The sequence below is a fragment of the Canis aureus genome, chromosome X (assembly GCF_053574225.1).
Source record: "Canis aureus isolate CA01 chromosome X, VMU_Caureus_v.1.0, whole genome shotgun sequence".
NCBI lineage: Eukaryota > Metazoa > Chordata > Mammalia > Carnivora > Canidae > Canis > Canis aureus.
In genome coordinates, this window is record NC_135649.1 from 33,791,933 (window position 1) to 33,809,723 (window position 17,791).

Below are 17,791 nucleotides of genomic sequence, written 5' to 3' on the forward strand. Positions count from 1 at the left end.
GTTATAACACTGATAGAAAGCCATTAGAAGTTTCTAGACTCCAGGCAGTGTTATGTAGTCAGGGCAGTGTTTAATTCAAATTAATATAAACTTTTATATCCTGTCTATATATCTCTATTGCCTTAAACATGCATCTGTTCCTTCTCTGTCCTCTGAATTAAATGAACAGTATCATGAAAACATGGATATGGTATTGTTTTGATCAAATACATTACATTTACTTGAAGATTAGAACAAGCTCATTCCTTAAACTTTTCTTGAGTTCTTTTATCTTTGTTCATAAAACATATTTTCCATTAATAATCTTTATTGCTCTTCTCAAGATACATTTCCTTTTCATCCCACATCGTTTTCAAAATTATACTGATCAAAACTGATATAATATGCGAGTAAGTTACTTCTTGTGCAGAATTTAATGGAAAGATTTGCTTATCAGATTGCCTTTTAATATACCCCAAATTACCAATCTAGCTTTTTTCAAAATGACATTACGTTGAATATAAAAGCTATTGACATCTAACCAACTTTTGATAGTAATTATTTGTAGCTCATATGGTTTCTATACTGTAGTTGTGTAATGTCAATGTGTATCCCCTTCTGTTTTAATGTGACCGTTTAACAATGTTTCAAACTCATTTAAACTGGCTCAGTCCTTCAGGGTATTACAGATGTACCTCCCTCTATTTACTAAGATTTGAAGTTTTGATACATTGGTTAAGTTTAATACAGGGAACAGTAAAACCTTTTTTTTTTAATGCCTGGTGTTTTTTTCCCCAAAAGTATGTGACGAAGAAAAATAAAACAATGGACGTGGGGAGATTCATAGGAGGGGGAAAGGGAAACATTAGAGTAAAGAAACCAAGAACAGATCATAATCTCTGCATCAGTGGAACCCAAGGCCCAGAAGAAATAGAAAAATAGAGAACTAAGATATGGATTGGGGCAGAAAGAAGTTTAGATTAAAGCAATGGGAACCATTTTACAGAAACTCTAAAAGATTCAGTGGAAACTTCGCACAATTGTGCGAAGAGCTGTATCAGTGTTTGGTCAACTAGCATATGGAAATAGACAACAGACTATAGAATTCTGACAAGGGGAATGAGTACAAATCTGGTGGAAGAAAATGATTTTGTAATAAAAGGACACATTTTAAGTGTACAGGGTATCTTTTTTTTTAAGTTTTTAAAGATTTATTTAAGTAATCTCTACACCCAACTTGGAGCTCAAACTCACAACCCTGACATCAAGAGTCTGACAACTGAGCCAGCCAGGTACCCCATCAGGGCATCTTTGGGAGTCTTTCTAGTGTTAAATAGGAGAAGAATTTATTATAAGACTGAAAGCAAAAGGTAAATAATACCGATGGCAGGTGAGAATTGTGAAGGAGAATAACCTCCCCTTTTCTTTGAATGTAGTCATTCTTCACAAGATTAGATTCTAAAAGTTGTTTAGAGAAATGACTGTATTCTCTACAACAGAATACGTTGTAGAAAGAACTTTAGTTTTTTTCTCTTTATTTTTTTAAAGATTTTATTTATTTTTTTCATGAGAATACACAGAGAGGAGAGAGAGAAGCAGAGACACAGGCAGAGGGAGAAGCAGACCCCATGCAGGGAGCCTGATGTGGGACTCGATCCCGGGTCTCCAGGATCACACCCTGGGCTGCAGACAGCGCTAAACCACTGAGCCACCAGGGCTGCCCTAGTTTTTTTCTCTTTAGAGCTGGGATATACAGATAACAGCATGCAAACAAGATATTTAGAATCTGTATGAAAACAATCTGAATTGACAGATCTTATTTGGATAAAGATAGCAATAATCAGGAATAAAATTGGCAAATGTGGAATTGGATGGTGGGATTGTTCATTTCTGCATTTGAAAATAAAGGTTGTGAAATATACAGAAAGGGAAACTACTTCATATGCAGTGAAAATAAATGCAAAACCTCACAGAAGCAGACACTTTGCCAAAGGTAGATAAATTAAGCTTAGAATAAAAGATACTCAGACTGCATTGAAAGTGGTCTAGGGGCAAAAAAAAAATAAAGAAAAAGAAAAAGAAAGAAAGAAAGTGGTCTAGGGGCTTCAGCTTCCTTTCTTTGGGGATGCCAGATTATACCGAGGAAGGGTAGGGGATTTTTTAAGGATAGTGCAAAGGGAAGCAAAATGATCAGATTTGTGAAGAGGGTAAAAGCTCCTGGTATCTTAGCTGAGCTGTCCAGATTTAAAGGATTGAGTATAAACCTAAACAAGCAGTTTTAATAGAATATGGACAAAATGAGAAAGGACACAGATAATGATATAGGAAGCATTAGCTATTCCTTTATTCAAAAAGAAAAAGAAGGAATAATAATAAGGAGTAGGAATGGAGCCTACTAACATTACTCAGTTCCCCGTGTAAAGTACTTATAGGAGTATTTTATTTTATTTTACTTATAGGACTATTTTAAAGACAGAAGAGCTAGCAAATATTTGTCTCTTGGGCTTTTGTTGTTTTTAGTGGAAGAGAATAACTGACTGGATACAATCACTGTTTTGACAGAATAAGCCATGATTGCCTTGCACAGATAATTGTCTATATATACCTTAGAGAAGATTCAGAAATATTTTTCATGAATAAAAAATAAAGCAAGGTGGCATACAGTACCTAATCTCACTTCACTGGTATTTTAACATTTTTTTTGCCAGTACCCAAGGTATAATCAATTTCCCAAGATGAACCATGTGCTTTAACTTGACAGTAGCTATTAAAACTTTAAAAATATGTGTTCTTGAAACCAACAATTCCACTTTTATGAATACTTCCCACAGATCTACTCACAAAAATAGGTATATGTACAAGGAGGTCTGTTACATCATTGCTCATAATGGCAGAAGTTGAGAGACAACCTAAGTATCCAACCAGAGAGGAATGGATGGATAATGAATGATACGCTGCCACGATGGAATATTATGCATCCACTAAAAAGAAAATGAAGTAGATTTGTTTATACTGAGTGGTGTCTATTTTATGTGCTAAAGTGATTTTTAAAAATGCACAATATGTATAGTATTCTGCTTTAAAAATCCTATATATGTACAAGCAAATGATAGATTATGCATATGTATAGAAAGAGACCTGGAAGTATATATAATAAAGTGTTAACAGTAAGTTATTTCCTGCATGTAGAAGTGGTGGAGTTTTAGTTTTTAATTTATAACTTGTATTTTTATAACAAGCATATGTTTAATTTTTTAAAAACCTGCAATTTACCTGAGGGAGAAAAAAGCCAAGCCCTCGTGAGTCAACCTTTTCTCCCTAAACCCTGGTTCAATTCCTCTTCTCTCATCATAGCCTTTACAGTTTAGTACAAAGAAGCACTATAGGCACCATTGGTTTTATTATTGGAAGAAGTTTCCCAAATCAAGTTCCTGGTTTCTAGTTAGCTTGTCCCAAAATTAAAGTTCTGCTCAACATGACCATGTGGTTTTAAAATACCAAGTGGTAGCTTCTTGGTAAAATCAGAGTTGTTTGTTCACTCACTAGTTGAACATAAATTGAACATAGATTAAGTGCAAACATGATAGTCCGTCAACTCTTCTATCTGATGGCTCCCTCCATCTGAATCAATTTCTTAACCATCCCATCCCTTTCCCAGTGGTCATTTTCAATGCTACCCAATGCTTGTCTCCCTTTGAAAGGCAATCCCTTTATTGCAATTCAGACTCCATATATGAATTCTCAAAAAGCTACTTTTTGCCTTCTGCATGAGAATATTCCCCTAAAATGGACATATCCTTTTACCTTTACTTTTCTAAATAACAGAGGCTGGAGATCATTTAGCAATGGAAAATGGAAACTGTCAAGGGTGGGGGTATATAATGTTTGTGTTTATAGAAGAAAAGAGGCATTTGTGAAAGATTTGATATTTGTGAACAAAAACATATGTCAGTCACTGTTAGAGAAAGAAAAATATGATACATAATCCTGTTTAAAGTATATGTATAATGTATAAATATTTTTGGAATAAAAATATTTATATCTCTTTCCACAGAGAAAGTGGCTGGATCACATTATCTCTTTGAAGTTCCAGTTCTGTAGATTCAAGCATTTTCTTTAAAAAGCAATTTAAAAATTATGATGAGAAGATGTTTAGACTGAGATTTATATTATTCATATGTGAAAGATCAATATTTCTAAAACTACATTCTTCAATATGTCATGCCTTTTGCTTCTTAAATCCGTGAAACACAACTTTAAATAAAAGTTTTATTTGGGGTCATTAAAATATGAAAGGGGTGGAATGCTTGCTATTTTGTTGTGTTACATTATTACATTACAATATATATTAGAAGGTGATTTGTATGAGTATCTTCATGGTTTTTAATAATAATATAATTACCATTTAGAAACTAGAGAGTAAATCTTGCTACAATCTTCAGTCTTGAGCCTCAGTTTGTCTCCTTTTTGTGCATTTTACCAGACTATTATCATCTTAAGATGGTTCATTCTCCCAAGAATAGACCAAAGGAACTGCCTATTTGTCATCGGTTGGGATCATCATAGGAGGGTGGAAGAGCTAACCAATAGGCCCTCTTCTCACAAGAGCTCTGTCCATCCTCTGAATTGTGGGTGCCATCCTTTTAATTCTTCACTGCACTTTAGGCATTTTTTAGGCATTTGGGGACAATTATGTGCCATGTTGGAGCTACCTGGGCTCTTTTTTGCCAAAGATAATTAAATTCCAGACTTGAAACCTGAAAGATAATTGGCCAGGCAGCAGCAATGTACCAAGTATAAGGATATCTAAAACAATCCCTAATTCTCAAAGATATGGAACAATCTAGTTAGTAGAAAAGAACTCCTATCTTGCAATTAGCACAGATTCTCTATACCTTTCTTTCTCAAAAAGAAAAACAAAACAAACCCCAAAAAACAAACAAAACCAAACTAAGGGCCCCTGGGTGGTCTGACTCTTGGTTTCCACTCAGGTCATGATCTCAGGGCTGTGAGATGGAGCCCTGCATTTGCTATGCCCTGTGAGTGGAACCTGCTTAAGATTCTCCCTCTCCCTCTGCCCCTCCCCACCCCCATGTACATGTGTGTGCTAAGTAGATAAATCCTTTTTTTTTTCAAAAGCAGAAAACAAACCTCAAAACTAAAACAAAAAAACAAGGTGTGTCAGTAGTGCACTATAAAAGAACTATTAATATATTATTACAGAAAGCAATGTTATCTATCACCCTAATTCTGCACTTGGGAAAATGAAAGCATACAGGTAATTTCTTTTCAAAATAAGATAAAGTCAGTGGTTGTGTAAATAAGTAAACGTATATACTATTTCCATATTTGTTCTTAATCAAAATTAGTCTTTTTTTAAAGATTTTATTTATTTATTCATGAGACACACACACACACACACAGAGAGAGAGGGAGGCAGAGACATAGGCAGAGGGAGAAGCAGCCTCCATGCAGGGAACCCGACGTGGGACTCGATCCCAAGTCTCCAGTATCAGGCCCTGGGCTGAAGGCAGTGCTAAACCGCTGAGCCACCTGGGATGCCCTAAATTAGTCTTAATTTTACCTTTTCCTACTCTTCCTACTGTGAATTAGCTATACATTGTCATGCATCAAGTAAGTTTAGTTTTCTGCATAATTATTCTGTTGGTTTTATGTTCTAAATATGTCTCACACATTAATATATAAACAGAATTTTAGCATGTAGAAATGTGTCTACCCATTTAACCTTGGTTAGTGGCTTAATTCATCTTCTTGTTGTAGGGCTTTGACCAGCTTCGACTCGAAGGATTGCTTTGTGACGTGACTCTGATGCCAGGTGACACAGATGATGCCTTTCCTGTGCATAGAGTCATGATGGCCTCTGCTAGTGATTACTTCAAGGCTATGTTCACAGGTAGGTTGGCTCGCTAAATTCTGCACCCACATTAAAACAATATGAAAAATACATGTTTATGTGTTTTTGTTTCTAAAGTGAAATGCAGTTCTTTTGATCTGTATCTTTATTTTTTTTTTTAATTTATTTATGATAGTCACAGAGAGAGAGAGAGAGAGGCAGAGACACAGGCAGAGGGAGAAGCAGGCTCCATGCACCGGGAGCCCGACGTGGGATTCGATCCCGGGTCTCCAGGATCGCGCCCTGGGCCAAAGGCAGGCGCCAAACCGCTGCGCCACCCAGGGATCCCTTTTTTTTTTTTTTTTGATCTGTATCTTTATAAGAAGAAATGTTTCAAAAACATTTCAATGTTTCAATATATATTCAATATATGTTTCAATATATACCCAGCGTGTGTGGTTGTAGGCAGCGCTTTTTAAATTTGGGAAATGGATGTACCTTTTTCATACTTCTATCCACTTTTACTTCACAACTTCTCTTTTACAGGTACATATCCGAATGCTCTGCCAGAGGCTCTGGGTCCCATTAAGACAATCTTTAATCCATCAAAAGATATGAAGTGACAGGAGAACATTTTGGAGGCACTTGCATTATATACGACTTCCATTAGTATAGAGATACTCCTTTTTAAGTACTCTCTTTTAACTGTAGAATATGCAGAAGTCTAACTCTGACATAAATGCTTACATAGAATAAAACTTTTCCTTGATTTTATTGCATCTAACTAGCAGCAGAAGTGAGTTTGACCTTAATTATCCACCCTCATTTAATTGAATGTCTTTTTATTTAAGGTGGAATGAAAGAACAAGATTTAATGTGCATTAAGCTTCATGGTGTGAGCAAAGTCGGCTTAAGGAAAATTATTGATTTCATTTATACTGCAAAGCTTTCTCTCAACATGGACAACCTTCAAGACACACTGGAAGCTGCCAGTTTCCTACAGATTCTGCCGGTTTTGGACTTCTGCAAAGTATTTCTCATATCTGGGGTAAGACATTTTCAAATCTTCAGATATTTTCCTGCAGTATAGTCTGATGTAGCCTGTTTAAAGACTAATGAATTTGTTATGTAGGCATGTGAAACTTTGGCCATTAGAGAGAAGTGTTAGGTAGTATGTGTTCTGGAACTAAGTTGAGAGGAAAACAGTACAGGTGCATTTTCACAGAACAGAATCATTTCATAAAAGCCTTCTGTGTGATTGCATGATATCAGACAGTAATAGTGCTTGATAACGATATATATGTTAACTTTTTTACTGATGTTATATATTTTAATCTGAACTTCTCTAAGTCTTTTAAACCAGGCTAAGTTATTTTTTTTTCTGCCTTAAATATGGGAGATAGGTCCTGAGAAGAAGTAACACCTATGTGACAACTTGAAGGTGAAAGTCTTAATTCTATAGAAACACATCATCCACTAAATCAGTTTTAGCCTCTATTAATAGATAGGAAAGGGCACACATACTAATCAATGAACTGCTTAGCAGTCATGTGGTTCCTGAAGGCACTGCCCTATTTGAGATCCATAAATTTGACTTTTGGGAAATGAAATGCTTTGGTAGCAAAGAAATATTGCCAAGATGATTTCTAGAGCTTATGGAGCTTGCTTTTGTGACTGAAAATTATGGCAATAGTAAATTTTGACATATTTTCTAACTTATTAAATTAGTGGATAATACATTTCTCTACAATTGATTTAAATTCATGCCAGTTGTAATGTTGGTAAATAATTGCTATTGGGCTTTTTAAAAGTTGCATTTACTTAACTTGGAGCCCCGCGTTTAAAACCCTACATTTCAAGAGAACATGTCTTCAGTGATTTTATTAATAAGCTACTCCTTATCTTACAAAGTCAGCCAACTGCTAATTTAACTGGACTGTTGAAAATGTGTTTTGTTTGTGTGTTACAATTTTAAAGTACTCATCCTACTGTCTCACAATTATCATAAACTTTTAAGCTGTTATATTTCAGAGATCTTTAAGGCAGTGTAGTGTTAACAGTATTGTTTTGTATTGTCCAATTCGCTATTGTATAAGTAACCCACACAAAGTTTGTTTATTTCCCATGATACTGCTTGTCCTCATTACTGAATGTGAGTACTAAATTTCATTTTAATTTGATCACACTAGGCCCTTCCCCTTAGGACTAAGCATCTTTTCTCTAGTTTTGTGCCACTGACATCATATAACAGCTTCATTTCAAGAAAAAGATGAACTTAATTAAATGTATTTTTAAAATGTATCAAGTCCAATAATCAATTTAGTAATGACACTTAATGCTTATAGTTACAGACTCTTAACATTGCTTTACACTGATCTCTGCAACATGTTTGTGCTGAGCCAAATTAGGTACAGTGTTGTGATTTCTTTGGAACTAGTCATTAATAATAGGCATTTATTGTCGACCTCTTCTCTAATACTAGAGTTTAGTACTTATAACTTTAGATATTGGCTGTCATCTGTTCCTTTCCCTGAAAGAAAAGGGCCAAATGGAATAAAGCATGATTTATGAAAAGTTATAAAAGCATACAATTGTCAAAGTAACAGTATTAGAAAACAGTTTTGTTCTAGAAAACTCTAAAACAAGTTTATTTAAAGGTGACATCACAGTAATTTTGCAATAGTGACGATTTTTCTATAACTAGGATGTTGGCTCTTTAACCTATTTGAAACATTTATTATACTGTGTGCTTTACCTGTTTGAAATGTCTTCATTTTTATGAACACTTAATATTGTCTTAAAGATTATATTCTTCATTTCTAGTATTCTCTACAGACATCCTAAAACCCATTTCTAATGGAGAAGAGGCTTGTCTCTGACAAAGCTTACCTGTGGTATAGTTTACTTCTGCCTCTCTTGGTTTAAAACATTCTGTGAGCTCTGAGGAAACATCTCTTTTCTTAGTACCATTCTATTTACCTGTCTTTCACCCTGTTTGCTGAGGATGTCTGTGTGATTTTATGGTGGAAATATTCCATCTCGGAATCCATAATTTTTGAGAACAATTGCAGATTATTGGTGTAAAGATTACATAAAATCCACCTTTTCCCATCTGCTTCTTTCATGTGTTCCATTTCTTAGTTAAATGTTCAGCCTTACTCTATTTCCTCTTTCCTTCTCATCAATTAAGTGGACCAGGCAGGGGAGTAGCCCTTGGGTGTCTTTTCTACTTCTAAGAACTGGAAGTTTAAAGATAATATATTTTTCAAAGGTAGATTTGTTTTGAGTTCTCCCACAAACTAAGTTTTATAGATAATTTTTAAATAGAACAATCTCATGTTTTAAGTATTGTGTGCTTAAACCAAAGGTTTTGAGCAATTAGGTTTATGGGTTTTTTAAAAATTATTTTTAAAGATTTTATTTATTTGACAGAGAGAGCACAAGCAGGGGGAGCAGCAGGCAGAAGGAGGGGGAGAAGCAGGGAGCCCAATGTGGGGCTTGATTCCAGGACCCCGAGATCATGACCCGAGGCCAAAGGCAGACACTTAACTGACTGAGCCACCCAAGGCGCCCCTAGGTTTATGTTTTTAATGATGCAGTGTGATTATACTTCACATAACCAAAACACTCCTTGGGTTTGAGTTTTTAGAAAGAAAAGTTAGTTTCCAATACAACTATAGCCTATCCCATTCTTAATCATTTGTGTGGCTGAAGAGGAGCAGTGGGACATAAAATGTGACTCAGCAGACAACTCACAAAGTATTTTTATGTTAGTTTTAAATGACAACTTTAAAGATTCATTTATTTGAGATGGAGAGATTGGGAGAGAATGTGCAAATGAGGGGAGGGGCAGAGGGAGAGAATCTCCAGCAGACTCCCCACTGGGCTCATAGCCCCCCTCAGGGCTCAATCCCAGGATCCTGGGATTATGACCTGAGCCAAAATCAAGAGGTGGATGCTTAACTGACTGAGCCACCCAGACTCCCCTTGAATGATAACTAATTTTTTTTAAAAGATTTTATTTATTTTTTCATGAGAGAGAGAGAGAGAGAGGCAGAGACACAGGCAGAGGGAGAAGCAGGCTCCATGAAGGGAGCCCGATGTGGGACTCGATCCTGGTCCCCAGGATCATGCCCTGAGTCAAAGGCAGACGCTCAACCGCTGAACCACCCAGATGTTTCAAATGATAACTTTTAAATCCAATAGTAAAGCCACCCTCACCTTAGGTGGTAGAAGCACCAGTGTTCTAGAATAGAGCATCAGGCTCCATAGAACAAGAACCATTCCCCTCCCAACTTTGCCATCTTTTGAAGTAATGCTTTTCTCTTAAGGTGTTAATTAGTATTATAGTTTATGGGATCTGGTGCTTTTGTTCTTGCTATGTTACTTTCATGCCAGTTGTGGAAAAGAGAACCATGAAATGGATGCAGAGGGATAACAGCAAAGGTTGTAAAGTAGAGTAGGTAAAATTTGCTATTAAACTAAAAACATTTTACTTTCATGTATCATGGAGATGATGGAAAACTACATTTAATTACGGGTCTAAGAATTACGTTTGTTTTTGTCTTTATGACATTGTATAACTACAGCATGCTAAATACTGTGCAGCCATTCCTTGATTTACAAACAGGTTGTGATTAAATTTTTTACTTATCATTTGTCTGCTATTTGGAATTTGTAACATCTAGCATTTGCCCCATGGAATTACGATTATGGAGGATTACAGGCTATCCCACAAAAGCCAATTTTTAACATCAAATTGCTGAAGTAGGACATTTGTCATTGAACTGGAGATATTATAATTTAAATATACAATTACACAGAATAAACAAACCAGGATGAAGGTGAGCAAGAAACCATTTTCTTTTTATATAAAAGCATATTTAATCAGAGAATGAAGATGCCATTGTGCTTTAGACTTGGTGATACTCTCTTTAAATTCTGGGTTTTTTTAAGTGTCTCTCTTTTTTTTTCCTTGATGCATGTATATATAGCATTGGTTCCACTTGTACATTGATTATCACTGATTGGGGTGGGGAGCTCACAATGGAATGTAGATAATTTTATTGAGATGACTGGTGGTAATAAAGAATTGGCGACAGTGGAAGACAAAGGAGGAAAGGGGCGCCTGGGTGGCTCAGTTGGTTAAGTGTCCCACTTCTTGGTTTCAGCTCAGATTGTGATCTCAGGGTCTTTAGATCAATCCCCACATCAGGCTCCGAGCTCAGTGAGGAGTCTGCTTGAGATTCTCTCTCTCCTTCTCCCTCTGCCCCTCCCTACTCTCTCTCTGTCTCTCTCTCTCTCAAATAAAATAAATCTTTAAAAGAAGAAAGGAGGTGCATATGTAGGAGAGGCAAAAGGTAGAGAAAAGGAGTTCTCTCAAGGGGACAATGAAGGAAATAAGAAGTTACTGGAAAAGATAGTTTCTTTCACTATTCAATGATGATATCAGCAGCAAGCTTTGAGAATGTTCCTCTTGATGCCAGAATTTTTTGTATGGTGCTTATATTTCACATTCCTTGTTTGATCTAATTGGGTTTGCCCACAAAAATTAACAAACATGTCTTTTCAGATAGTTTTTTGCCTTTGGGGAAGTTTAATTAGAGGAAGACTGGTATAAATCATTTTACAGTGACTCAAAACTGCCCCTCCCCTCCCCCAACTAAACCATGCTTGACTGCCTTATTGTTGAAGCAGACATTCAGTGAGTAATACCCAGATACTTATTTATGGTTGAGCATCTATTCTCATTAGTTAGTACCCACACTGTGCTAGTTGTTAAATATCCTAAATATTATTCCTGCCTGTAACTTGAACCACTGCATTCTTGCCCATCTGCTATGTGGGACTCCCTAGGGCAAGAAGAGTCTGGGCTCAAACCAAGTCATCCTCCCATAGCCATTATAATACCCAAGATTGTATCCAAAAAGGGATATGCATTCAAAGTGCATAGCAATAAGAGAATTGGATCCCCCACACTGGAGATGCACCATCAGATGGCAGTTAGAATTTGGAGACAAAGACTGAGACAAAGTTTTTGGTTTTTAATCATCTTTTTGTTCTTCTTACCAAAAGGTCCCTTCCCTGTGTCCTGTGATGCCCTCACCTGTGAAAGGAGGCCTGAGACAAGATGCCTCTTACATCCTCCACCCCCACAAAGTAGCTTTTAATTGATTTTTTTCCCAGTCCATGGACATGGATTTCTCTCTCTGCATTGCTTGTACTTAATGCCAGGCAGCCATTTTAATAAACTAGATAGCACCAAGGAGAATTTACTGCATTGATTATCTGAAGAGTACCCCCAAATTTGCCAGCTAACTTCTTAGTCTTTGCATTTTCCTTGAGGGCACAAAAGCAGAAATTCATTTTTGTTTTTGCTTTTTTCCTAAATGGAAGTTTATTCATATAACACACTGATCTTCACCAAAATAACATCACAGATTTCTGATAAAACCTGTCATTAAAATATCATGTTATGGTAATGAAATGTTTGGATGCATTGAGTGCCATTTGAACAATTTAATATGGCAGCAATGAGTGTGTTAATGAGAATACCACTTTTAAAATTATGATGCCTGGAACTGCCTTTAGGGTGACCTATGAAGGTTGTTTGATTACAATAGAATAATTTATAATATTTTATACTAAGGAAACCTAAATGAGCACTTGATTATTTTAAAGCAAATTTGTTAGTTCTCATAAGTAGTTGAGAAATTTTGTCCTGTTTTGCTTCTCTATCCTTTAAAACACTAATATGTATATGAATTCTAGTCTGTAATAACTCTTCTTTGGAATTTTGACCAGGCTATAGATTCTGATGAAATTAGAGTTCTTTCTACTAATGAACTATATTCTTTAAAATAAGCTTTAAACTTTGTATTTTATTTTTCAAAATGTAATATATTCTAATATATACATGATTTTTGTTAAATGTTACATTACTACACATATCCACTATTTAATACTATTTAGGCTAAATGTTTGGGTATATGCTAACTGAAGCACTTTTAAGAATCATGACTGAGAGGTGGATGAAAATGAGCCATAATTGAGTATTTGTGTATTTTTCCAAAAATCGTTTACCATTACTCCATTATTTTGATCTGCTTATATTGTTAACTATTATTCTATACTTTGTATCTATAATCCCTATAATCTATGATTAATTGTTTTAGTTTTGATGACACTCATAACAACTAATTTTCTGCTACATAATTTTTATCTGAGTTTCATTTTAAAATTAAGGGTCTAGTAATATTTTATATTAATTCAAAATGCATTATATTTTTAGTTGTATCTGTCATCACATCTTTTTTATATTGATGATAATTTGAGTGTTTAACCTTTGTTATATACCCACAGTGTGATACCTGTTGTACATGGGGTAGAGAAAATGCCAGTCCTTCCATCAAGAAGATGACAGTTTGGGAGGTTATGAAATACCATTCTCTGGTGATTTTTAAAAGAAGAGTAGGCAGCTATCTGTATATATTAGGTGGTCTGTCAAGGACTGTTACAATTTTGTGTATCTGTCTCTGAGCATACTGATATATAGATTTTTTCCAAATGCCCTTAAATCAAAGGTAGGTTTTTTATGCTGTTATTTGAGTGACTGTTTCTTATTGGATGAAGTTAAACAGGGAAAAGGGGAAGGAACTAAATTCCTTAATCCTGTTTCCAAATTACACAGTTTGGTTTTTAATTTTTTATCCTATTTGTTTTATATGTTATTAATTTAGACTTACATTTGGTGACTAACAACTGATGGTATCATTTTGCCTATTTGAAGTGCCTGTCTTTGTTGTTTTTATCTGTAATCCTATCAGTAATGATGAGACTCTGCAAACTTGGGAATAATTATTTTTGTGTTCTCGTCAACTTTTGCTTATCCATACTAGTTAATGTGTTCAAAAGTGCAAATTACCCTTGCTCTGGGGAAGACCTACTTCTTTCCTGCTTCAGAAAGTGAACTCATTACCCCTGACACTAACTTCTGCCACCCGAGGTGTTGTGGGCAACTGGGTATTAACTGTAACTTCATTTACACAATGAAAAATTTTATGAGACGCCAACCTGCCACTCCTAAAATTGGATTGAAAAGTACTTTTTATTAACCACATTGGAAACCCAAGGTACTGAAAAGTGTTAAGTGGTGTATTTCAAAAGGCCCATAATTTGTTAACGTATTTTTCCTAGTTCTTTTGTGTTGTAATTCTGTTTAGCTATTTTTAAGAAATATATAGCTATTAAGAATATAATAAACAATTAAAAATTTTTGGTGATTCCTGCAAAGCAAATCAGCTGCTTAAAATTGTTCAAATTCTTCCTGAATAATTTTATGAAAATAGCCTTGTGTACGTGTGTTAACCTTAGAGTTTTCAGTGATGATGTATCTCAAGTGGGCTGATATTGTATGCAGAGGAGTAATCATTTTAGTCTCATTTCAGCTTTTAAATGAAAGGATAAGAGAAGGATTAGCCAATTTTCTCTTAATCATCTGCCAATCTGTTAACAATGCAGTTGTGTCAGTGAAGTTCATATGACATATGTGAACACATACTTGACAAAATTAAAAGAAACCACTGAGTCTTTGCCTGTGACCTGCTTGTGTGTTTGTATATACACACAGGTATTTGTATGGTAGGCTTATTTCAGTGATTTATTCCTTGCATAATATTTGCTGATGTGATTTTCCTGTTTTCATTTTTGACCAGTTATGATAGCATCAGAAAGAGCTCTTGCTGAAGATGAGCCTATCCATCACTTGTCTCCTTTTCCTATTTTTCCGTTTTTGCTACATTGTCACTTGTGCAGGGGAGACTTTTCTGGGCTCATTTTGACTCCAGGCAGAGCTAGAGTATGCCAGGAATAGGGGAATGGCCAAGAGAAACTGTTGCAAGCCATCACCATAGACACCAGAAATTAACTATGCCACGAGTAAATGTGATGGAGACACACCTGTTCCAATTCTCACTGAAGTGATTCCTTTCCTTGTATTTCCACATAAATAATGTGAAAATAATCTCATACTAGGAATAATTGTCTTATTAAATTACCTTCATTAGAAACAATAACATTTGAAAGAATCAAAATGAATTATAGTAATGAACCATGACCTGTTTATGTGAAAGAGAAATCTAGAGATCTCGTATTAGAGATTTTCTGTTTGTGGATCTGCTAGCAATGTGACTCTTTTTTTTTTTTTTTAAACTTAAGCCAAGCTCTGCTTCCTACTAGTTCTGTGGTCTTTTTTTTTTTTCTTAAGATTTTATTTATTCATGAGAGACACGGAAAGAGAGGCAGGAACACAGGCAGAGGGAGAAGCAGGTTCCATTCAGGGAGCCTGATGTGGGACTTGATCTTGGGACTCCAGGATCACACCCTGAACCGAAGGCAGACACACTTAACCGCTGAGCCACCCATGTGTCCCTAGCAATGTAGTAACTTTTAAGAATCATGACTGAGAAGCAGATTAAGGTGAACCTTAATAGAATAACCCTTTATTTTTCCAAAATTTCCATCTTTCCAGAATTTTATCAGTATATTTCTGAGAGGGAACACACATTTCCAGAAGAAAAAAGGAATTATTTTGGCCATAGTCAAGTTATAACATTGTTTCTTAGAGTAACTTTATAATTTACTGATTTTGAGAATTTTCTTTATTTTTCAGTATTCAATAAATATTGGCCACTTTTTAAAATTTTAATTCCAATATAGTTGACATACAGTGCTATATTAGTTTCAGGTGTACAATATAGTGATTCAGCATTTTTGTACATTACTCGGTGCTCATCAAGATAAGTATACTCTTAATCCCCTTCACCTGTTTCACCCATTTCTTCACCTACCTCCCCTCTGGTAACCATCTGTTTGTTCTCTGTAGTTGAGAGTCTGTTTTTTGTTTTGTTTTGTTCATTTGTTTCTTAAATTTCACATATGACTGAAATCATACAATATTTGTCTTTCTTTAACTGACTTATTTCTGTTACCGTTATACTCTTTAGATCCATCCATGTTGTTGAAAATGGCAAGACTTCGTTCTTTTTATGGCTGAATAATATTCCTGTGTGTATTGTGTGTGGGTACACCATATCTTCTTTATCCATTCATCTATGGATGGACACTTGGGCTGCTTCCATGATTTGGCTATTGTAAATAGTGCTCCAGTACACATATGGGTGCACATATCCTTTCAAATTAGTGTTTTCATATTCCTTGGGTAAATACTCAGCGGTACAATTACTGGGTCATATGATAGCTCTATTTGTAATTTTTGGAGGAACCTCCATACTGTTTTCCACAGTAGCTGCACCAGTTTATATTCCCACCAACAGTATATCAGTACATGAGTGTTCCCTTTTCTCCACGTCCCTGCCAGCACTTGTTGTTTCTTGTGTTTTTGATTTTAGCCATTCCGACAGGTGTGAGGTCATAGCTCATTGTGGTTTTGATTCACATTTCCCTGATGGTGAGTGATGTTGAACATCTTTTCATTGTGTCTGCTAACCCATCTGCATGTCTTAATTGGAGAAAAGTCTGTTCATATCTTCTGCCCATATTTTAATCAGATTATTTGTGTTTTCCTGGTGTTGAGCTGTATAAATTCTTTATATATTTTGGATAGTAACCCTTTTTTGAATATGTTATTTGAAAATATGTTTTACCATTCAGTAGGTTGTCTTTTTGTTTTCTTGCCTGTTTCCTTTGCTGTGCAGAAGTTTTTATTTTGACACAGTTCCAGTAGTCTCTTTTGGCTTGTTTTTCCTTGCCTCAGGAGATATTTCTAGAAAAATGTTACAGCTGATGTCAGAGAAATTACTACCTGTGCTCTCTTCTAGGATTTGTATGGTCGTAGGTCTCACTTTTAGGCCTTTAGTCCATTTTGAGTTTACTTTTGTGTGTAGTATATGAAAGTGGTCCAGTTTCATTCTTTTGCATGCAGCTGCCCAATTTTCCCAAAACCATTTGTTGAAGAGGCTGTCATTTTCCCATTGCATGTTCTTGCCTCCTTTGTCAAAGACTAATGGACTATATAATCACAGGTTTATTTCTGGGCTTTCTGTTCTGTTCTATTGATCTATGTGTCCTTTTTTTTGTGCTGGTACCTTACTGTGTTGATGACTACAGCTTTGTAATATAACTTGAAGTCTGAAATTGTGATATCTCCAGCGTTGCTTTTCTTTTTCAAGATTGCTTTGGCTATTCAGGTCTTTTGTGGTCCCATACAAATTTTAGAATTGTTTGTTCTAGTTCTGTGAAAAATTCTGTTGGCATTTTGATAGGAATTGCATTAAATGTGTAGATTGCTCTGGGTAGTATGGATCTTTTAACAATATTAATTCCAAACCATGAGCATGGAATGTCTTTCCATTTATTCATGACCTCTTCAATTTTTTTTATTAATGTTTTATCATTTTCAGAGTACAGGTCTTTTGCCTCTTGCTTAAGTTTATTTCTAGCTATTTTATTATTTTTGGTATAATTCAAATTAGATTATTTTCTAAATTTCTCTTTTTGGTACTTTATTGTTAGTATATAGAAATGCAATGGGTTTCTATATATTGATTTTGTATCCTGTGACCTTACTGAACTCATTTATCAGTTCTGGTAGTTTTTTGGTGGAGTATTTAGGGTTTTCTGTATAAAATCTCATGTCCTCCTATCTGCAAATAGTGACAATTTTACTTCTTCCTGACCAGTTTGGATGCCTTTTATTTCTTTTTCTTGTCTGATTGCCATGGCTAAGACTTCTAGTACTGCATTGAATAAAAGTGGTGAAAGTAGACATCCTTGTCTTTTTCTTGATCTCGGGGGAGAAGCTCTCAGTTTTTCCCCATTTGAGTATGATGCTAGCTGTAGGGTTTTCATATATGGCCTTTATTATGTTGAGGTATTTTCTCTCTAAACCTACTTTGTTGAGCGTTTTTACCATGAATGGATATTGTGCTTTGTCAGATG

At 35.3% G+C, this 17,791-nt stretch overlaps 1 protein-coding gene across 16 annotated transcripts in view; it reads left to right on the top strand.

Annotated features, from left to right (window-relative positions):
* KLHL13 (kelch like family member 13) overlaps nt 1-17,791 on the top strand; it is a 210,803-nt gene that overhangs the window by 181,685 nt on the left and 11,327 nt on the right. For all 16 annotated transcript variants that reach the window (XM_077889974.1, XM_077889983.1, XM_077889973.1 and 13 more), the window contains 2 exons: nt 5,761-5,893; nt 6,685-6,881. In XM_077889974.1, the coding sequence (XP_077746100.1) occupies nt 5,761-5,893; nt 6,685-6,881 (330 nt within the window). The remainder of the gene's footprint in view (nt 1-5,760; nt 5,894-6,684; nt 6,882-17,791) is intronic.